We start from the raw sequence: 23,808 nt of genomic DNA on the forward strand, positions 1-23,808 counted from the left end.
CATCAGTCATACCACGATAAATCCTATATTTAAAGAGCACAAATGACAGGGTTCGCTGATATTTTGAAGTGAGAAGTATGTGTGTATTATTGCATAAGGTAGACTAAAGTGTTCCCAAGTTATAAGTGTAAAACTTGTACCATTTACTCCACAAAGCCTAGAACAGGCAGGTGAGAGACAGCAAATGAAAGCTAATTGTAGGTACCCGAACAGAGTTGGAAAACAACAATTCAAACTGGCAGGAAGAGAAAGTATGTGTCTATTGAACTTGGAAAACTCCCTGATAGTAAACCCTACAGCTTCAATCTGCCAAGTATTTCAGGAAAGAAAAAACTAACCTTAAAATAGGAGGGGTGTGAGAGGAATGCATGAAGCTATAGAGTACAAGTTGAGTTATCTCTAGAACAGCAAAGCCTATGACCAATTCAAATAAATTAAAAACTATATTACATCAAAGCTGCTAACTTACATTACCAACAGATATTTACAAAATTAATTCCTTCATCAGTCAAAGCCCTCCCTCCCTGCCTGTTTTGAGGAGTCATAAATTAATTTTTGAATAATGTGGCATTCATGCTCTTAATTAATTTCCTTGGTATGGCAACAGCAGCCTGGAAAAAACTCAACTACTTCTAGAATAACATCTTCCTCAATTTTATTTAAAGATACATAAAAATTCTAAATCAAAAATGTGATCTAGTGAACAAGTGAGCAGGACTGACCTGATGGAATAAATGTTAATACCATTAGGAGACATAATGGTTAATACTGAATGAAGACATCAAAATGTCGACAGGAAACAAAAGGCATTACTTCTGCAGTTGTATTTGACAAAAATTTCATTACATCCTGTGGTGAATTTAGTAATATGGTGCTTGTGATACTAGCATTTGCTAAATTACTCACTTCTACATTTTCCTGAGAATAAAAGCAATATCCTTGTCTCACAATACCATCAGTTATTTTCTAATTTAATGCTTCATTGAGGAGCTGCGAGCATGGCACCATTTTATTTACTTGTATAACAAAAGTGAGTGCCTTAAACCAGAAACAGAGAACCTTCCTTTTTGTATTTCTTAATACTGGGGTTTATTTGAAATAAACCAGTTTATCCATTTTTAAAATATTCAGCTACACTGCCATATTAAAGGTGCATTTGGATTTATGGCTGAAAATACAGTGGAACCATTCACAGTAGTTTTAAAACAATCAGGCTTAACAAGAAGTTACCCAAAATTTAAAATCCACACACTTAGAACTGGGGTCAAACCACCATTCTTAAGTTTAAAAAACAAAACAGAAACAACCAACCACAAAACCAAACTGCTCCCCTGCCCAAGTAATGTGTCAGAATGCAGAACCAGAGAGGCCTCATCTCCTCAGAACACAGACCATCACAAAGAGAAGCCATGTGAGTTCCTGCTCTCTAACAGGAATTTAGCTCATGCTCACCTTTCTCATACTTAGAGCATTACTCAAACAGGCAACCACCCCCAAAAACACCTCACAAGATCAGGACATTCTACAGAGAGAATATAACTTATATTCAGGGAGAATAAGACTGATCATCTTCTATTGTCAGAGACTCCTTTATTCAGGAAAGAAACCCCAGCTCTGTGACCATCTCACACGTGTTCCACAATGCTAATACCCACCCCAGCCCTGAGCCCAAGCTCAGGAAATCTGTGGCCTGGCAATCAAATATAGCAGCTTATTCTCACATAAAATACACTTCTCATATTCCTCCTGAAGGACACTGCAGTTCAAATTAATATGAGGCTTGTAAGACCTGCGGGGTACTCAAGAATAACAACATCCCTGTACTTTTCAGTCCAGACACTAGAGGCTAAAAAAATGCCTCTAGTGGGAGATGACTTTTAGCAGAGACTTTAATGCTTCCAGAAAGCAAGCAACACACACACATCCAACTACTGTGACTTGTATGGCAGGCACACTTAATTATTTTTCTTAAGAAGTAAACCCCCTCAATTACAGTATTCGTGACCTTAAATCCTTTTTCCCCTACTCCATACAAGGACTATTTTGTTTCATTTTAAGTAATCACTAAAGCATCTGTTTACAGAATTGTTACTATTAATAAAACATAACTTGATAAACAGTGAATCATACTTTTTCACATGCTGTAGATCTTTTTTTCCTCATACTTATTTCAGGAAAACTTAAAAATAAGTATTTTGCCATCTTTGACTAGGAAAAAGCTAAGTAACTTTTATTTTAGATTGTCTAACCAGCACTGTTAAGCCCAGAGCAACATCAGGCTTAACAGAAAAAGGAGTAATTCTAAATCTCATTCATGATCTCCTCTCAAAGCTTAGAACAGGACAAAACACTGCAATTAAGCTTTACTTCTAAAGCATTTTAAGTGATTGAGTTACCTTCTCTCTGACTTTACAGGTTGCATAACTTACCTAAGCAAAGCAGGTGTCACAAACTTAAAAGGAGTCTTTCTTTTCATGTTTATTTTGTTTCTTTCCTTTTTATTTTTTTTTTTAAGTTTTGTACAACATTCTTGAAAACTGAGTTAATCTCAAGTCTATTACCATAATGATGAGTGCTCCATCTCATATATCAAACAAACACCACTCCTTTTTTGAGGGCTTACTCTACAATGCAAGCTTTGAAACACAGCTTAAAGACACACAGATCTAGTCAGGTTAGATAGGAAAGCCTAAATGATCTAGGCCTATTAACTGCCTCTGCTATAAAAATAACTTTTCTGCTTCTACATAGCCTAGGAGCAGATAAAATTCTATTAAGAAAAAATAAAACAAAACCTGAAAAAGTTAATTAGTGGTTTAGGTCATGCTTCAGAGTAGATTTTCACTAATTAGTAGATAATTAATACAGATTACAACATAACAGAAGTACTAACCAAGTCCAGCAAGGACACTTGCAGAGCAGAATCACTCACAACAAGTGCAAATGAAATCAAGCTAGGAACAATTTAAAATTAATCAGAGCTCTCTAGTTTGCAGAACTGTTTAATACTAACTCATCTTTACATGGAAGTCAGTAGATGCAGTTCACATTACTTGGTACTATCTGCAAGAAGGATGAGATTTGAATGAAGTAATCAGGACATTAAATCCCATTGTTAGTCTAAAAGAGGGTGTTTAAATACGACTAGTTTGATAATTCAGTATGCAAAATGAAAATATTTTCAAGGTATTTCACTTGTTAAAAAGAACACAAAGAAGCAGCACAGTTTTAAAGGCACGTACATATACGTTTAATAATAAATGTATTTGCTTCAGGATTGATGGAGAAGGCCCAGTCTTGAAATACAAATATATGAAGGGAACAGGTAATGGAATTTCTTTGTCATAACATTATAGCATTAAATGTCCTGTGAACCTCAGGCTACCATCAGATCCCTGTGACCTAGAACCACAGAAGCATGCTAACGATATTGGAGCAAACAGATTCAAATAGGACTGGTACTTTCATAGTTTATTACAAGAATAAGTCAGGGGCAAGTAGCCCGACTTAGTAAATTTTAGTAAATTTTACCTGGCTATCAGCATCATATCAGGTACTAGTAGATCTATATTACAATAGTTAGCTTCACTCTGTCCATAGGCTGGGACCCCTCAAGAACTGCTGGGAAATTATAGCTTCTTGAAAGATGGAAGAGGGCACCCACTGAGGGTCCCCTGCACACCCCTCTGGAGCTATACATTGTGCCTCTGAAACACAGCTCCCAGCCAGACACAGACTTCTTAGCTATTAGCTTCAAAGTTCAGTGCAGATATCTCAAGCAGCTCAAAACCACTATTTTACAGAAAATCCTCAAAGATGCAGGAAACCCCAGCCTTGGCAGCAACCATTTCTATTGTTTTCTGCTTGTTCTGTTACCCACTCTCACCCTTTCCCAGTTAACATCACTATGCTTAGAGGTTATTCACCATTTCCTGAAAGATACTTTTTTTTCCTCACAGCACAGCTGTCAATGCACTGTTCTGCACTTCTCAGATGTCTCTCACCAACCTGTCTGATCTTCTCCAGCATCTTTAGGGAACAGGATTAAGCACTATTTCGTGTATTCTTGCACACATTTCCTTCCACCACTGTTTGGTTCTTAATGAATAGAGAGTTTCCTTTCCTCAAGGTTAGCACTGGAAAAAATAGCACGTAGGAGCAGTGTAGCTAAGGAAAGGAAGGTAAAAGCACATGAAGGAAAACCAAAGTAATACATTTCTTCAAAGTAAATTAAAGGAAGAAGTGTAAAGAAGAACCAAAAGCAGCAATAAAGACTGAAAGAAACATCAAGCAAGGGCAGACCATAAGCTCCTCTCAATCTTTTCTCCCTGCCCTGCAGCACAAACATGCTGTCCCACAGCAGACATGACTGATTTCAAAGGAATTCCCAAGCTCCCCAGAGCAATCACATGCTGTCAGACACACACAAGTGCAAAAACAAGGACACTAATTGGTTTAGGACTCTGCTGTGTGGATGCTCCCACCCAAACCAACCCCAGCTGGCCAGCAGCACATTGGCATCCCTGAATGTCATCAGTGGCATTTCCTGTCACAAGTAAATTCAGGGAGCAAAGAAAAGCCAAACCTAACTGAAAGGTATATGCCCTGTTCCTGACCAAGCAACTAATATAAATCATTGCTCTTCTAGATCAGTGAAGATGGGAATGTTCTGTAACAGTGAAACTCCTTCATCTGGTGTAGGCAGGAATAGGGACTAATTCAGACTAATGCTGTCAGAGTTACTTCTCTTTCCTTGTGTGTCACTGCACCATGCCTTGGGCCAAGTATCCAGTCCCATTAGGATGCTGACAGCAGGTGGTATGTTTGATCCAGCTTCTGCATTCGAAACTCTTTCATAAAAAGATTGCTTTCCATCCTACACCAAATAAAAAAGATTCATAGAAATGTGCAGGCATTACTAAGCTTACAGCATGTTTGTAACTAGCTTGAAATACAGAGAACTACTAAGTGTTTCACTTGGAATTAGCATCCAACAATAATACTGCTTTGGAAGACTCTGGAATGTGAGTGTCACACCAGTGAAGACAGGAGCTTTTAAAAATTAATTTAATGCAATTTCAAAAACAAGATATTCAGTAGAAATGGTCTGCAGGTGTCCCATATTGCTAAAATTCATATACCACTTTCTCTCCATTAAACATGCAATAACCTCTTTATTCTTGGCATGTTTCCAGGGTATGACTCAATCATAACAATGTCTTGTAAGCACTAAAACCGTACTGTACAAGAAGTCACACAAAAAAGAGATAACTATTAACAAGGTATTACTGTCCATGTAAAAATTTCACCAAGTTAAATTAAAAATATAAGTATTCAAGAACATTTTTGACACGTCCATGGTATTTTCCTCTCACAGCAAAAGCACTTGAAATGCCCTATTAAGGCACTATTTCCTTTTTTTTTTTTTCTTTTCAGGATTCAATAGCTGCACCCTACTTATTCTGAGATCATGCAATGTTATTGTCTTTCTGAAAAAGGGCCTGAATGTTAAATCTCCTGTGAGCTCAAAATGCCAGCCACAATTCCACAGCTCAGAAGGACAATACTAAGAATCGACTACAGGAAGAGTTCCCCTGACCCTCCATCCTCACCTCTCTCTGAAGAAATGTATTTGATTAGGATCAAAGATTCTGCTCAAAACCTCAGGAGATCCTGGAGAGAAAACTTCCAAGGGAAAAGACATTTTGAATCAGATAAAACAGGCTGCATTATGAGGAAGGGAAGTGCTGAAAGCAGGATTGTCAGAGCCAGCTGCAGCAGCACAAGTAACTTGGCTAATGTTTTGGGGTGTGCAGCCTGAACAGAACAAATTTAGCCTTAGAGTGAAATGCTGAGCTGAACTTCCTGCTGTGTGAAAAATCATGAGGTACTTTTAACATTTACCAGCCACAAGGACTCTCTAACAGAGCTAAATACAGGTGAGTCTAACCAACATGAATAGGACAGAAAAATAGGGATGCTGTAAGATAGCCATTCACTCAAAGCATGGAAAAGAGCACATACAGATCTGGAAGAAAACGCACCTTTTCCATGCACATCACAGGCTCATTTAACAATGAGGAATCACAATTGTGATTTTACTGAGATTTTTAATCTGTTTCCCACCCAACTGCTTGTTTTCTTCTTCTGTGGCACTGTTTATCTCCCATTCAGTTTCTGTGAGCTACTTACAAAATAGTCATAACAGTGACAGTTATAATAGGGATAGTCAGTTCTGTCAGATTTATAAATTAAATCAATGAAATAACTACACTGAAAAAATAATTACAAAGCCTTTCTAAAGTCCTGGATCATCTCACACACCTAATAGTCCCTGCATGCCCAAAAGCATTTGAACAGACATAGCAAAAATAGCAATGAACTTTCTTGTAAGAGCAAAATCCAGTTTATGGTAACAGAAATCTCTTTCCCCAGTAGGTAAAATTTTAATATTGAGCCACATCATTATTGATGTTTTACAGAAGCAATTAAAAACTGCCTTTGCAGAAACAGTTTCTCCACAATTACTGTATATTCCTAATCGTGCTCAATATTTTTATTTAAATTACAGTCTACAAACTGAAAGTGGCACAGATCATGGTATTACTATTTGGAACTCATCAGTACCTTTCAGAACATCACACTTTTACTAAGCAGCTAGAAAGGGGCAATCGAAACAAACGTGGTGCTCTCACTGAAGAATCTGAATAAATCTTCATTTAAAAACCATACAGTGGGACACCTTCCAGCCAAGTCCTTTATAAGCCAGTATTGTTGTCAAAGTAGTTCTTAAATAACAGGAAGAAAAAAAAAAAAAAAACAAGCTACTTGTTTGAGTAATAACACTCTTTCTACCCTTAATGCTTTGATAACGAGAAAAAATTTATCATTTTGTTTAAATAGGAGTATCTCCAAAATTGCCAATCCAGGGCACACAAAACAGAGGCAGGTGACATGTATCACATTATGCCACTAACCTCAGTGATTGATACATACAACTGGGTGACTGGTGAATCTTTCAATCACACTCATGGTCCCAAGTTACTGACTCATTGTGTAACTCTGTGTATTGCCCACTGAAAACATGATTTCAATCCCACCCAAATTCCTTAAGTCTGTCAAACACAGCCCCTGGCACAAGTTCATAGAACCATAGAATTTATAGCTATGGGGTTGCAAAGGACCTTAAAGATCATCTAGTCCCAACCCCTATGCCATGGGCAGGTACATCTCCCACTAGACCAGGTTGCTCAAGAACACCGTTTTTCCAGTTAGTGCCTTTACTTTTCCACAATCTCAGTTTAAAAGATACTTCTACCTCCTGGAAATAGCATTAGGGACGTGGTACTGGCTGCAGGGGCCTCTGCAAGGAGAGGCCAGGGCTGCCAAGTGCCAGATCCAGCTGGCTCCAGCTGCCTCCATAAGCTCTGCCACAGGGCACGGTGGAGCCCCACAGCTGTCACAGGTGTAAAAACGGGAAAAGCTGTCTGGCAGTGAGGAAAGAAGTGTGAAGGAAAGCCCTGTGAGCAGCAATGTGAGAAGAGAAGGAGGATAAAGAGAAGAAGCAGGAGGTGGTGCAGGCACCCCACTGGATTCCCCTGCAGCCCCTGGAGAAGAGCAGAGTGAAGCAGGACATCCCCCTGCAGCGGAGCAGGGGAGCAGCAGCCTGGAGCAGGGTTCCTGGCACCAACTGCACCAAGCCTGTGGGACCCACACCGGAGCAGCCTGCTCCTGAAGGACTGCACCCCTGGAAGGACCCACGCTGGAGCGGTGCTTAGGTCCCCAGAGCCCACAGGAATGGCCCAGGCTGGAGCAGAAGAACAATGTGGGGAAGCAGAATCAGCACAGAGGGGCTGTATTGGGCTGACCACAGCTTCCACACTCATCTCCCTGCACCACTCAGGGGGAGGAGATGAAGGAGTCTGGGATGAGAGACTGAAGCTGAGCATGGGAAGAAGAGGGGTGGGGGAAGGCAGCTATAGTTTCTCACCACTCAATTCTATTTTTAACTGGCAATAAATTAAATTAATTTCCCCCAAGTCGAGTCTGTTTTCCCTATGATGGTAACTGGTAAGTGATCTTCCTGTCCTTATCATGACCCAAAAGTTATCCCATCTTATTTTCTCCACTGCCCTTGTGAGGAGTGGGAGCAAGAAAACAGCTGGGTGGGGGTCTGGCAGTCAGACAAGGTTAACCCACCACACAGTGAAATAAATAAAACAACCCACCCAAAACTGCCCCACTCCCCCCCTCCCCCTCCTTTCTATGTCCTTTCAAAGGAGACAGAAACAGGGACTTGATGAGGCCACTACCCTCCCTCTGACCCTCCTTAAGCTGCACTTTGGCACAGACAGTCAGTTTCCTGACTGGGAGCCAAATGATACTTTTCCTCAAATAGGAACTCCTGACTCCTCCAGTTTTTATTCTTCATTTGGCCTGTCATCAGCTTCTTAAGTCAAGGCTACTCTTCCCACAATCACAGAAACTGAAAAGAGACTTTTTTATCTACTGTTACCAGCAGATTATAGTGAAATCAAGCAAGCAATCAATCAATACTATTTAACATTCTGGCATTCATATACATACACACATAGATATAGATATATATATATACACACACACTCTCAGGTGTATAGATTCTACACTTTAGCCTATATATATAATATAGGTACCATTTATCTCATTTTCATACCGACAGACACTACAACTATCATGAATCAGTAACTGCCAACCACATGAGGATAATTAAACAGTTAGCAAATAACAGTCAATGTTTTAACTGGGAATGGATGGGCAACTTCACCAGACAGGTCAACGTGACTGAAACTGAGAAAGGTTATGCTAAGTATAAAGGGCTCGACCCTGAAGTAATTTCCTTTGGTTGTTTTTTATAATCAGGTCTAATGACCTATTGTAAAACTATGTTTTGTGAAAGCATTAGACAGACACAATATGGACTAAACCCAATTCAACCTATGTCCCTCATCTCCCTAAGGCCTAAGCTAAAAGCAGACTGTACACAAATACTCTGGTCCCACGCCTCCCACCTCCAAAAACCCTTAATTAACATGGAATTTGAGAGCATGTCTAGAAAGGAAGGGGGAAATACCTAAGTCTCTGAAGACCTCAAAGCCAGAAAAGAAAAATTTCTCTATAAAGCACTTAGCATTTCTTCTTTAAAATACAGAACAAATGTATTCTCTTGCCTACCGTAAACTGTTTATAGCTAAGCTTGTATACACACACAGATTTTTTCTAAAGACAGATTTTAGAGTGATTCATAAAAAGCTGACTTGAGCAGTCACCATAAAGACATTCTGCAGTTCCCACCAAGGACAAATCTTCAGCTTATTGGAGCATACTACAAAAACTGATCATCCCAAATAACTTTCATATTCTATACTGAAATTTTACTAAGTGATGGAACACACATCAGTTATAGGCCTGTTTTCACCTAGCTCACAGACACCACAACTCCTTAGCAATACTTTCCTTACATTCTATGTCATCACGACACCTTATTGGAAAACTAAGCACATGAGCAGGAATGATGCCCTAATGTTGTAAATATTGCTGTAATCCAGACTTAAAATTTTGGTAATGTGCAGATGAAGTAGGGTTTACTAAACTGTTAAATCAGAACCCTGCATGACAAAACCATTCTGTTTATCAGGAAGACTGAGAGACACACTGGCTACACAATTGTGGCTGTCACTTTGAGAAACTCAATTCTGAGACTGTGAATTAATTATTTTGTCTAGTTCTTCACAGACAGTATAGAGGTTTCAGATTATAAATTACCACATCATATGAAAAGTATGTGAAGATGCCTCTAGTTAAAATATATCTTAGGACACAGTATAAATATTAATTAGACATGACCTGCATACAAATACTGCACTGCTATTGAAGATTGCTTCTGGAAGTGACAATTTACCTGCTAATTTACCTGCTAATTAGGAAATTTCAAAGATTCAATTCAACACTTGTGATAAAAGTTAGGATAGCATAAAATTGAGAAATCACTGAGCCTCTTAAAAGTCTCTCTCTCTCTTTTAGCTGTCAGTGCAACAACAAATGTGCACATCCTTCTTTTTCATTTTCTGATGAAGCAGGATAAAAAGATAAAGTCACATAAAAAGTCTTTATCAGAATTATCTCGATGGAAAGTTGGGAACTAACAATTACACTGTCTTCACACATATGTGGCAAAGACCACCACAAAGATATATTTCTTCTAACCACCATCTCTTGACCCAGCAGAATGGAATTGTTCTGAAAAGGTCTTCCTGACAATGCCCTTAAGAATGAGGGAAAAAAAGGTAGAATAAACCCTTTTATATTTCATACAAACAATTCTAAATAATTCCAAGAAATCAATTTTCTTTGGGAAAACAACAAACCTTCCACCTAATCCAATAGGGAAGCCGTTTTCATGAAAAACTGAAAAGATGATTATTTGCAGAAAAAAAAGGTAAGGAAAAAAAATTCTTTCTACAAACTTCCCAAAAACTGCAACTCCTACAAATGAAAAAATTCAAGCATCCAAGAAAAAACTAAGCTACCACTTAAGAAATGGGAAGCCAGGGAAAGCTAGACTTTTAGACTTAAAACTAGCACCAGGGTAACCTGTTTCCACCTTGAAATTTGGATAGAAAATCCAGACAACTCAGGCTGACCAACCTACAGAGCACAGACACTATGAAGTTCCACTTATTCAGTCAAATATTTTTTTTGAACAGTCAATATATAATACTTTTAAGCTTTCAATATATACAAAACCACACTACAAAAGTACACCATCCATGCAACTTTAGCTTTTCTTTAAAAAAAGTAAAAAAAATGTGTCATTCAGCTATGACAGATACCCAGCTTAAAAGTCTCTGGTGCAAGCCGGCTCTGAATTCAGAATTCATGTTTAATTCCTGGTCCCACAACACCTCCATCTTCTGAAACCATTAGCAGCTTCAGAAGCTGTTAGCAACAATGTAGACTCCTGAAAACTAAGGGTTACATTTCATTTGATCTTATACTTATTTAATCTTCTACCATGTGTCCATTTTATGTAAGAAAATATTCTAGTCAGCAGTCCTATTATCTACAGTATTTTACTTCACTTAGATAATGGAAGTTCAACATTAAACTCTTCATAAAACACAACGAAAAAGAGCTTCACATTCTTCTCTATAAGCAGATGATTCCAAAATACATAAAATAATGCAGCTTCTTTAAGTCAACTAAAGAAATATAAGTAAAAGCTCCTATTTTTACGGCTCGCTTTTACCAAAGTAAGCTATTATCATATTCTATGATCTCTGCCAACTTGATTCTCCTTCCAATTGTAATTTTATTGTCACAGATGGGTTACAGTTGGAAAGGACCTCTGGAGACCACTTTGTCCAACGCTCTGACTCAAGGAGAGCCACTGAGAGCCAGTTCCCCAGGACCATGTCCACGGTATTTTAATACAGCCAGGGATGAAGTCTCTACCACCTCTCTCAGCCTGAGCCAGTGCTTGCTCATCCTCACAGTCAAAATGTGTTTCCTGGTGTTTAGAGGGAACCTCCTGTGCTTTTTTTTGCCCTTTGCCTCTGGTCCTGTCTGTGGGCACCACTGAAAAGGTGTCTCACTTCTCTTTGCACCCTCTCTTCAGGTATTTATATACTTTGAAGTGATCCTCCTCCCTGAGCCTTCTCAGACTGTCCTAGGAGGAGAAATGATCCAGTCTCGTCTCTTAACCATCTCTGTTTGACTCTCTCCAGTATGTCAATGTCTCTCTCAAAATGGAGAGCTGGCTTCTCTTTATTTTTTTTCCCAATAAAACTTCAGAAATCCTGCATTCCGTTACCTTTTGGTTAATCCCTGATGGAATTGGCACTATGTATGGAATTCAGCAGCTCACTTTCTAATTCAAATCACTTTTAGTAAGCTAGAAAGGAACAAAAATATTTCCAAAAATTCACACTTTTTAAAGTTTAAATGTTCATTAACATTCCTATGAACCTTATTTTCCAGCATTATATCAATGTGAATGCAATCTAAAAATCCATTCAGTGAAAATCATTATTTTAACAGCTGCTACTAGATTATTTGTACACTTTCTAGTCATCTAACACTCAGTCACCATAACCTGAGTAATTATGTTATGAAAAAAGCAGTAATATCTGGAGTCAGTATAAATATTACAAAGCCAGATTTTGTAAAGGGAGGGCATGCTGACCCAGGTTATCATCTTACTCCCTTAAGAACAAATAAAATGCAGGAAAAAGCAGATAGGGATCTGAAATACTGTTGTAAAAATCATTAAGCATCCTCATTTCCAACATACTGTCATGAACACCATGATGTTTCTGGGGAAAACAGTTTGGCTTATTAAATAAAAAATATGCATTGAATTTATTTCTTCTTTGTTTGTATGGTAAAGCAGGTTGTACCCCCCCAAAAATAGCTGCCATAAGTTAAAGACAATCTGGGTAAAACTTTGGTTGGGAGTACACAAAAGTAAAGGTTTCACTCCTGAAAGCATCCAAAGCAGCATGAAATCTTAAGGTCTTCAAATCACTAAAAGTCTTATACCACACCACACAATTTCATGATAGAAGATTTTCTTTTTTCCTTTTAAAAATTTCCACTACTTTAAACTTTAATGCTGTAGTTAAAAAAAAAAAAAAAAAATCAAATTCCAGCATTAAAGTTACTGACAACGTCTTGTGGACTAGACACTTGTTTATATTGAAAGTACAGCAAATTAAACTGAATCTTAGAATTTAAAGCTTCATGGAACAGTAATTTTTATGGCCTGATAAGTAATGGAGACAAACTTAGGTAACCCAGAAGGACCCAGACAAATATATTTATCTAACAGCAAATGTTTACTGGTCAGGCTGCAGAAACAATACTGGGTTTTTTCCCTCCTCCACTGCAAACTACTAAGAGTACACACACATGAACAAAGCCAGAAAGAACAAGGAACAGTTACAAAAGAACATTAAACCAGAAGATAATTTATCTGCCCTGCTGAGAAGAGCTTAGGGAGGTAAGCCAAAACATCAGAAAAGAGTAAAATATCAGAGAGCTAAACAGAAGAAAGTAGAGGAGTAACACTCAAGACAGTGCAGAAGCTTTATCCAATACTCTACACCAACCTACACTGTGAAATGATTTCTTGAAGTCTCCTCTAGATCATTTACCTTTGAAACCAACAACCCACAGAGCTCCTGAGAGAAAACATCTCTGAAATCATCACTTAAACAAAGCATGACAAAGTATAGCACTGCCCAAACAGTCAGCTAGAGCACAAAGCAAGCGTTAGGTTGAAAAAGAACACATCAGCAGCACTTCTGCTAATGCTTACATGTTTCAGACTAGCTGCAATTAGTTCAAGTGTGATGCTTACCTTTAATAGTTTCCTCCACAACTTCTACTACACGATCTATCTGCTGAACCTAAAAAAAGTCAGAAGGTAAATACCTAAGTAGTCAACAACTGTACATACTTTCATAGTAACTAGTCTTCTGGATTAACAAGGAGTAAAGACTTCTGGGTTGTGTTTTCATTTCATTTCATTCATTAGCCAGTTTTCATTTTCTGTGGATCTTGGCCAATCTGCCATAACTAACTTTAAAATTCACCACCCAATTTAAACCAAATTTTGTCCTCAGAAATGGCAAGCTCCCATATGTTTGGCAAAAATCACCAAACAGCTAGAAGGCTTTAAGTGTTATTCATGATCTGTGACAGGCAATGGTGAACCACGCACTCAGCATCTGGGTGGCTAAAACAGCCAAAGTGCTCCCTCACCCCAGTCTCCACAGCAAAATAATGGATAATAACAAAAAGCTGAGGACACTGTCAGGGCAGAGTATAGGGGAGAAAATTGATGAGGTACTGGATGGGAAAGACACTGGAACACACGAAAAAATTAAAAATACTGTTGTGAAGTTTAAGAACTTCACAGAGAACAGAACAGAATTTTCCTGAACTTAAAGCAGCCTGTGTTTGAAAAAGAAGAGAAAAGCCCTCATGCTTTTCACACCACAGAATAGTATTTAATGACCGTTATATAACATCTGCAATGAAGACAACAAATTTATGTTTTAGTGTTACATTTGCCAAAATTCACCAATAAGGAGATAAATAGTTCAATTATTTCTTAATAGATATACAGTCTTATCTATTATACAGGTATATATAGTCTTTATTTAAAGTCAATGGCCAACACACTGTAGAGGGATTTTGGCATATAAAGTAGAAGGAATCAACATTAACAGTGCAAAATCAAACACTCAAGAATTCCTTAAGCTGAGATTCTTTCCAGAGCTTTCACCCAAACCACTTATTCTGTGTAATTCTTCTACAGATATTTACATACAATGGAGGAAAGTTGCTTGCCACACTTAAGTTTGCAATTTTTCCACAATATTCATTTTTAAATACTGTTTCTCTAAGCTGCACATTACATGAATTAGATTTAGTATGATTTTAGCAGTCTTTTCTTTGGAGTTTCTTTTCCAGCTTGTTTACAAAATAAGCAGAAAAGCACAAGTTGCAGAGACCTAAGAAGGAGAACCTGGTCTGCAATAAGGAGCCTGGAACCTGGATCCCTTGTATCAAAGCCATTAAGTCTCTGGGTCCTAAACCACTGAGTTTGTCACACAATCTTGTCTATTTCACATTCATTTTCCCAGTCTGTCTAAAAGAAGTTTAAAAAAAAGCTCACCTAAAGTTGGAGCCCAATTTTAAATTCCCAACTGAAGTCAGTGGGAGTCAGTTCCTTTCCTTGTCTGGGTGTTGGATCAAGTCCATGTAAAAGCATTTTGCTTTTTCTTTTCGTTTTTTAATCTTTTGAAATACAGCCTTTTAAAATAGGGATGTCCATCATTTCAGATTTTTGAATACAGTATATTAGTTATGAATTCTAGAAATTAGTTTATAGTACTGAAAGTATCTGCCTTTTAATAATTTTACTGAAAAATAAATATGTTTAAATATTTGTCTGGATCACAAGCATTAACATTACAGACATACTGACTTATCTAGCAATCAGCTTGTATAGAAAGCACACATAAGCAGTCATATGGAACACATGCATATTTACATACTTCTGTACATATCCATTTTGGATATAGTTTTAAAAATTATGACTCAAGATATTCAATATACATACTTTCTACTAAATGTTTAAAAAATAAATAGAAAAATTCCAGTTGAAAATAGAAGAGTACACATTTAAAACTACACAACAGTTAGGGAGCAAAGTCTGTGTTATATTATCTAAAAACATTACTGCTATATGTCTCAGTACCAGACTGTTTAAGTTCATAACCATTTTAGTAATTTAAAATATGAGAAACTGTGGTGGTTCATAACCTGAGCCACCAATTACTTTCTGCATTGTGCATCTGAGGAATTTTTGCATTGCTGCAAATCCCCTGTTGAATAAAAATTGAAAAAACCCACCTACCATTATATCACATCTTCATTTTATTGGATAAATTAATTATTCTCAATATGTCTATTAAGAAGATGGCTCATGTAAGTAATTAAAATTGTAAGTCTGAGAGATAATGATATCTGCACCTAGAAATGGATGTTTGTTCTGCCTTACATATTATTTCCCACATTAAATATTTTTTTCATTTGAAATTATTGGAAATTATTTGGCTAAAGCCGCAAGTGCTCAAGAAGAAAATGTGGAATGCTTCCAGTCTGACCTTGTGAAGATAAAAGTATATTAGAAAATGTGAGGTGAATCTGTAGTGAGAAGAGGGAAAGGTTTAGAAGATTCTTATTTAAAAAAAACCAAAAAACAAAGGGGGTTGAGGAATGAAAAGGAGACAAAAATATTACGAAGTCATAGTAATAAATTTTATTGCATATATAAAGGTCTGCTGGATTCTGTTCCTCACATCTCACTAATACCTTATAGACAATTCTGCTCTGGATTGGTATCTAAGTGGTGTATGTGTAAACCTTCAGAGCAGAGCTCCAATAATGTCTCCATCAGGCATCAGGAAGCCCATGAAGCACAGAGATATCTTGGTGGTGTATGAAGGGAAATGACACCATTCCTCAACATTTCTTTGGAGAGTGTCTCAAAAAAACAACCCCCCAGGACTGACAGCAGGACACCACTGCTGGGGCTGGTTAGTGCACCCCATTTGGTGCCCCAGATCTTGTGGGACCTATGTGTTTCCAGCATACTTAAGTGTATTTTGGACTTAATGTCCATTTCAAATGGTTCTCCTTTAGAATGTGAATAAAACAAGAGCAGAACCGAATGGAGTTGACAGCTGAGTAGAACTATACAAAAAAAACCAAAACCAAAAAAAAAAACACTCAACCACCACAAATGAGAGCTGAGATTAATATAAGCCAAGAGCACAGGCAAGGCTCAAAACCCCACGAAGGAGTAGCCAAAGCAGGAAACTGTCTGGTGAAAAAGCAAGGATAAAGATAGTTTTATCAAAGCATGAAGACTGAGTTGAAACAAAGGCCAGGAAAAATCTTTGACCCCTCCTGGCAGGATCAGAGCTAGGTATAAGTACAGCTCAGCAATCATTTGTATCCATAATAACCCAGCACTCCCAAGCCCCCCACTAAACCCTATATCCCTAAGCACCATATCTACATGACTTTTAAATACCTCCAGGGATGGTGACTCAACCATTTCCCTGAGTAGTCTGGTCCAATGCATGACCACCCTTCACATAATGAAATTTTTCCTAAGATCCAATATAAACACCTTAGGAGTGAGCATACATATCAATACATAGCTACTTGAAGTAATCCTTTCTTTTTTTTTTTTTTCATCTAGGAAAAACCCTACAGATTGATTCTCATTGACATAATTAAGAAACAAAATGGTCACTACATAGATAAAATAATCTCTCTTAGGTAATTAGAACATACTATTTATAATACTGAAGATTTTAACTCCAGCTCACTAACTGTCAGTTTCATCTCACCTTATTTAGGGATCTCTGCCAAATGATGGATGTTAAAAGACTACTCAGCCTATTCCCTCTCTAAATCCAGTAAAAGGGGAATACATGGCTTCAAAAGGCACTTCAGGTCTTCTAAAAATCTAAATTATTTTAGAGATAATTATCTTCATTGACCATAAAGAGAACTAAGCAAAACAGACTCTCAAATTACAGCACTTAGGCAAGATAAATCTAGGGCTTAATATGTAACTTCAAAAGGCATGTGACTAGCCACCCTGGCTTCAGAGGCATAACATCTGTGTTTAAAACCTTTGCTGACAATACTGACCATAGTAATGGGCATTACTCTGGGTTAGGAATGTATTCTGAGAGGAGGATCTACACAGACTTTAAAGGGAAGGAGACTAACCCAGAGAAGCACATAAACAACTTATTTTCACTGCTAAACACTGACACAGCTGAAGGATAACTCTTACCTAAATTAATTGCTACACCCTTTGATTTACAGGATAGTACATAACTGCTGTAGAAATGAGCAGAAATGAGTTTTGAATTTGCACATCCAATTTTCAGTTTACAAGCAGGTGCTTAAGTGACAATCTTTTCTGACTTCCCAGGTTCAAGTGTCCTATCTGAATATCAACACGGGAATTCAAAGGCCAAAGCTCACCAGCAGAGGTTTGTATGAAATCATTCTTAGCCATAACTTAGAGAAGAACAGTTTCTACCTGTTCTCAGGTTTTCAGCATGCTTTCCAAGAAGTTCTGCTGCTTCAAATAATTCAGAGTAAAATTCCATCAAATTTGACTTTCATGAAGTACATATTGGCTATCTGCATTTATGCAAGGCTCTGTTTTAAGGGCAGCAAACAGAACTGCAATCCTGAATGCAGTGTGGCCTTATAAACACTACAAAGTAGGCAAGTATCACCATCTCTGTTTTGCAAACATCACCCAAACTTCTATGAAGTGAACAGAAGTACCATACAACGTATCTTCCTCGTTTATGAGGACAAAGCAATAGGGCTGTATGGACACTGGGCATCTTGGTATGGTTACAGTGATTTCCTTTCACAATGGCACTGCTAAAGTTCCAGAGGATTTTATATAGTCACTGGAGCACTTTACAAATGAAGGAATAAGGAATTAAATTAATAAGGAATTAAACTTAAAAGTGTTTACCAATTACAGATGCAGAGCTTGAGAAATAAAGTGCCTGTTTTTTGTAATGCACTTAGCATTTTTTATGCTGCACCATCTATTTTATAGCAGTGCTCCTAGTGTTACGTGCTGCTGCTGGGAGTGTTCAGCACTCCCACTAATCACATTCCAGTGTTTCAAACTGGATATGAAAAGAAAATTACTTAAAGCTTGCCTTATACAGTACAACAGCCAGAGGAAAGGGTTAGTTGGAGGTCAGGAGAACGCAAGGAGCCTTGGCAGAGGGTTTTTCATGGCTATTTCTCTTGGAAGCAGTAGTTTCAGGCTCGCCTTGGCCAAAGAGCCTGCCATACCCCACCATGCACTGGACCTGCACCTTCTGATTCAGAGAGCAGCAGCAAAGGAGGGTGTGCTAGAGCCTTCTAGAGCAGCAACACTGGATTGGGTGTGTGGGTTTGTGCAGATGAAAGAACAGGCTGAAACTCTCCCCTTAGGTGAAGGGTACATGGCAGAAGGTGATAGGTCTTGGATGATAGATGCTACCCTGGGAAAGAAAGAGAATGAAGGAGAATTGGAGTTCTCTTTCAAGATTCACTCACCTGTGGAGCTATTCTATGACTATAATGGAATACACATGTGGGTGGATTAAGCATTATGCTTTCAGTCTGCACAGCAAGTTTGATGATTTGAAAGTACGGATACATGGGCCTTGTGAAGCCTCTTAAGGCCTATAAACCCCCAGCAACCTGGCCAGGGATTCCAACACATAGCATCATTTGGAGATCAAGCACCTTTAAACTCCAGAAAATGTCTATGAAATAAAATATCCCATTCCAATGGATCAACTGTTACTGGGAAAAAGGATTTTGTGTGCTCTTGTATGCAGCTCAGGAAGTGAGGAAACACTACAATTACCTACATCCATTTACGAGTCCCAAAACATAACCTGTAGGCTAAATCTTTCATTCCTCCCTTGTCCCTCCTTTTCTTTCCCCTATAATCCCCTCAAAACAATTGGCAGAGTCATACATCCTAATTTTGGCAACTAAAAATGCCAAGTAAGGGATAACTCTGCATAGGAGAGGCGATGTCTCTTTGTGCACTGTACATGCACTTGAGTTTGAAGTGAGTACACCACAAACACAACGCAGTAAACTTTGGAAACCACCTGAGGGTAACTGGCTGTGAACCTCTGTAATGCATTATGTGCTTCAGGTACTTTACACCCTTGGCAGGTTTATTACTGCCTAGAATTTTCCCATTCCAGAAAAGAGCTCCTCCACCTTCTCATGTGACATTATGGTTTGCCTTACACACAGCCTATGGCAACGCCTCAACCCACTTCATGTTTTCAAAGTAGCAATTACTTTATAGAAACACAAAAGCACAGTAACATCACAAATGGTAAGAAGGCTATGAGGTTGCCCTTCCTTACTTTCTGCCCAGATCAGGCAATAAATAAAAGAACAGTGGAAGTTCAGTCCTGTATTTTTCAAATGCACATCAAAACAAGCTGATTTACTAGAATTTCTCTGGTAGTTATAATGCAACTTCCTCCTCCATCCTAACAAGAGAAGAGCCTCTGACACACTGCCTTTAGAAAGCCACCCCAAGGGAGTTATAATTGCTGGTAAATAAACACATTCTCAGATAACAGAGTCCTTTAAAATAAATATTGAAAAAGAGAAGAAAAAAAAAAAAGGGTGGGGAAGAAAACAGCAGAACTTATATAAGCAAAAATAAAATAAATTATGTCTCTCTTCCAAGTTCAAGACAAGACCAATCTGGTATCAAAGAAAGATTTCCAAAACTGTAACCTTAATGCTTGAAATTTTAAAGTAGAATCAATATCCCATTTCCAACAGAACATTTTCTATTTCTCAATTCTGCAAAAGCTGCCTCTGAAAAATATTTTGCAATAGTAAGACAAGTCTTGTCCTTTAAATGCAGTCACCCTCTCATACACATTCTTTGTAAAATGTGAAGAAAATCTTAAATGTATGAACTGATAACATGGACAATATGTGCTTTTAGCTTTGTTTTTGTTAACAGGTTTGCCTCAAGTTTAAGATCTTTCTGAGCAGAGGGATCTCTTACTGAAAGTACAGTAAATTTTACCACAGCAATGACAGCTAGAGGATAGTGTCCTTATTGCAAAGACTACATTTCAGTATTTTCAGGTCTAGTTACAAAGTACTTGGGAACACTGTATCAACACCTAATTCATCTCCTAACAGAAACCTTCCTGTAAAAAACACAAAACTACTAATATTTTTCATTAAACACTGGTTCTAGGTACTCAAATGAAGTTGATGAGGAGAGGTTAATTTTCAGAAATTATATGTTACCTGAATGAAAAATTTTAAAAAGAGGGAAATAAAAAATGTTTTAAAAAAATACTAAACTTCCCAATTTTGATAGGTTAAATTCATCAAAACTGAAACATCAAATTAGAGTCTTGGTCAAAAGACAGTGAGCTGTTCATTTTTTTCCCCCTCTGTCTACATATGTGTAGGCATTATTATACTTGCTGTAACAACCAATTATGGATCAATAACTATGTGGCCTCTGAGCAAAGAGGAAATCCATTCACCCATTTTACTTTTTTATTTTCCAAAGATGATTTAGTGATACAGTAGTACCACATCCCAAAGAATACTGAAAGTACTTTATTCCCGAAGTCAAAGCTCTGTGGTTTCATTTTCAAGGTAAAGCTTGGTAACTGTTTAACGAGTCAGTCACCAGTGGATTTAACTCTTCAGACTGCCTCAAATTTAAACAAAATAATCATTGCTATTTTCCACTCTGCTTAATAGTGTGAAGTAATAAAACAACCACCAAACCCTCAGCTGTGTCTGTGTAATTCATATGCTTTAGTCCCCTACACTTCTTCCACTGATTTTAACAAAGGTCTTAAGGCTTATCTTAAAGCAAATAAATGATGATATTTTTAAGAACATTGTAATTGATACCTTCATCCTGGATGAAGCCTGGCAATTTTCAGGCTTCAAAGGGCAATGGAAGTCAGCTCCAACAACAGCATCCTTTTCTTTCACCCCTCATGCCACAGCCGAATCAAATCACCCTCGACTGAAGGAAGGTTTAAGTGTAGTATAATGCAAAAAGATGAACAGGAGGAGGACATGGCAGGAAGCTTCTCTGCTGCTTTTTCCAAGAGAAAGGCAACAGAGTCTAGATATTGACACTGACCTATTGAAAACATTTATGAAAACCTTTGATTTCTAAAGATACATACCCCTATAATACTCAAGCCTTTCAGGTACTCCTGACGAGGTTGGGCTTGTGGTACACAGCCTGCTAGAACAACTTTCTTCTTCCCTTCTTGGGCTTTCCTAAAGAAGGAAAAACAGTGCGTCAATATCTTTTTTTAAAATATAGTTTTCAACTTCAACACAGTCATATTATGCACGTGACAACAGAAATCAATCACAATGAAGACCTCGCCAAATCAGAAGCAATTTGTCCATGTTTGAGCCAGAAACCAAACAAACCAGCACACCGAAAGAGCTCCATATGAAGCTACAGCACACCTGGTTCAGTTTGGGGTGTTGTGTACAGAGACCGTGACCATTGCAAATCTTGGACAAAAATACAACCTTGAAAGCCCTAATCAAGTTCACTCAACTTTATTTGCCAAAATGGTAGAAGAGAAACTGGCCAAGAAAGATGGGACAGAGTAATTAACCTCAATTCAAGAAGTTACACAGAATGCCAGGGACAGAGGACAGGATGCAGGCAGGAACCCCTAGCTCAGAACAGACACATTTATGTAGGACCAGTCAGAACTGACCAGTTACATCAGTCTTCTGATGTTTAGTTAAAATGTTTATTTACTTTGAAACATGCAGTTACTTTAAAATGTTTAAATATTTAAGCATATTGAGCACTATCAAGCTTTAAGTACTTGCCTCTGGCAGAGAAACATTTGTCTGGGTATTACCTTCGTACTTCCTTAGCTTTAATGCTACCTTAGCATCAAGCAGGAAATCAAAACACTAAGATTAAATGGTTAACACCATTCATTTCATTAGTAACATTTTTCCTCACTTTGAACTCAACAGTGAGTATCAAGCCAGCAGTGAGTCTTGAAAATAATGGAAGGCCTGCACAGAACTAGCGGATGCACGCAAAACAGTAAGATGCAAAACCTGGTAATGTTCATTAAACTTTGAAGAACATCCATTAGTTGGATTAATAACCCAACACAACAACTGCATTACAATGTGCAAAACACAAAACAAGAAAAGTGCTGAATAATTTTAGGAGATTTGCTAGGTCTAACATATTATGGGCTGCTCCAAGAACGATCTTCCACCGTTGCATGTTGTATCACGACCTCCTGGCAGACTTCTGTCAAACTGGAACCTGCACAATCTTTTCTACAGCAATGTATGAATTCATGAAGTATTTACTGTTATGCTGGAATAGGCTAAGACACGTCAACACTTCTCAGAAAAAATATCCACAATATGCCCCCTGCTAAATTTATCATAGTGGCTGATGAGAATTACAGAACAATATGAGCATTAGAAACTGAAAATTATTTCCTTTTCCTATTAAGAATGTGATTTTAATTTTTGGATTTCTGTTTTGAATAAAGATAAAGGTGGGTTTTTTTTCTAGACATAAATGGCATTATATAATAGACAATTTTATACTCTTCAGCTTGCTTGAGCTGTCTCCAAGATGAATGCACTAAAGGAAGTGATATTCAGCAAGCACATGGATGCTTAATGAGTATCTGTCCATCTCCAGCAAAGGCAATTTTAACAAAAGAACCCCAAATCAACCCAGAGTGGTACCACAGTTTCCCTGCTCAGAATTTTCACTTCACACTTGTAATGTGGACAAATCTATTTGCAATTTACAGCTCGAATGAAAGCTCATAATAACACACAAATTGTAATAATAAAGGAGATCACAGGCCATTTTGTCAAATACCTTCTGTTGGCTGCTGCACTAAAATGAGGCATTTTAAAGGAAAGAAATAAACACAAGAGAGAAATAACAGGAAAAATTATTATTACTGTTACTTCATATCCAATATAAATGCAGCAAATGCCTATAAAATATTTGACTTTGTTTTAGTGGGACTTCCAGGAAATGTTCAGACATTCATCATACAGAAACTTGATGGTCCTCTGTTTGCACACTAAGAGTATAATATAAACGCAAATCTTCCATCTCTTCCTTGATAATATTTCTGTGGGTAAAGAACTATGATAAAATGCTAATTTAGTATATTTCTTAGTCACAAAACATAGAAACATGTCTCCAAAACCTGTAATCCCGCTTTTCTTTTAGTGGTAAATATTTAGGGGTTTTGCAAAACTTCAGTGGAGGTTACCTACTACATATCCAAGAAAAAATAAGAAAATAAAAATCATTCTTCATGCATTACCTAAAAATGTCACATAGCACCATGTGACACTCCACTAACTCAAAGGATAAAAATCACTACTTATATAGTCTAACAGACTCAACCTAATGCCTGGAGGCAAGACAATAAACCCTGTCTCCAGCAAACAAAGCACACATCCCTAGGCAACTTGGCATCTGGCATAATCTGCTGCAAGCAACAGCCCACTCCATCTACTTGAAAACCTGTGAGCACTACAGAAGAAAAAGCTTTTATTCACGTCCTTTTATCTGAGAAAAAAAAAAATAAACAAAGTTTCCCT

General features: G+C 37.7%; 1 protein-coding gene across 3 annotated transcripts in view; it reads right to left on the reverse strand.

The window, feature by feature from the left end:
* CDKAL1 (CDK5 regulatory subunit associated protein 1 like 1) overlaps positions 1–23,808 on the reverse strand; it is a 376,796-nt gene that overhangs the window by 235,762 nt on the left and 117,226 nt on the right. For all 3 annotated transcript variants that reach the window (XM_015617399.2, XM_033512031.1, XM_033512032.1), the window contains exons 6-7: positions 21,363–21,459; positions 13,397–13,445 (exon numbers count right to left, since the gene is read on the reverse strand). In XM_015617399.2, the coding sequence (XP_015472885.1) occupies positions 13,397–13,445; positions 21,363–21,459 (146 nt within the window). The remainder of the gene's footprint in view (positions 1–13,396; positions 13,446–21,362; positions 21,460–23,808) is intronic.

Source organism: Parus major, chromosome 2 (genome assembly GCF_001522545.3).
Source record: "Parus major isolate Abel chromosome 2, Parus_major1.1, whole genome shotgun sequence".
NCBI lineage: Eukaryota > Metazoa > Chordata > Aves > Passeriformes > Paridae > Parus > Parus major.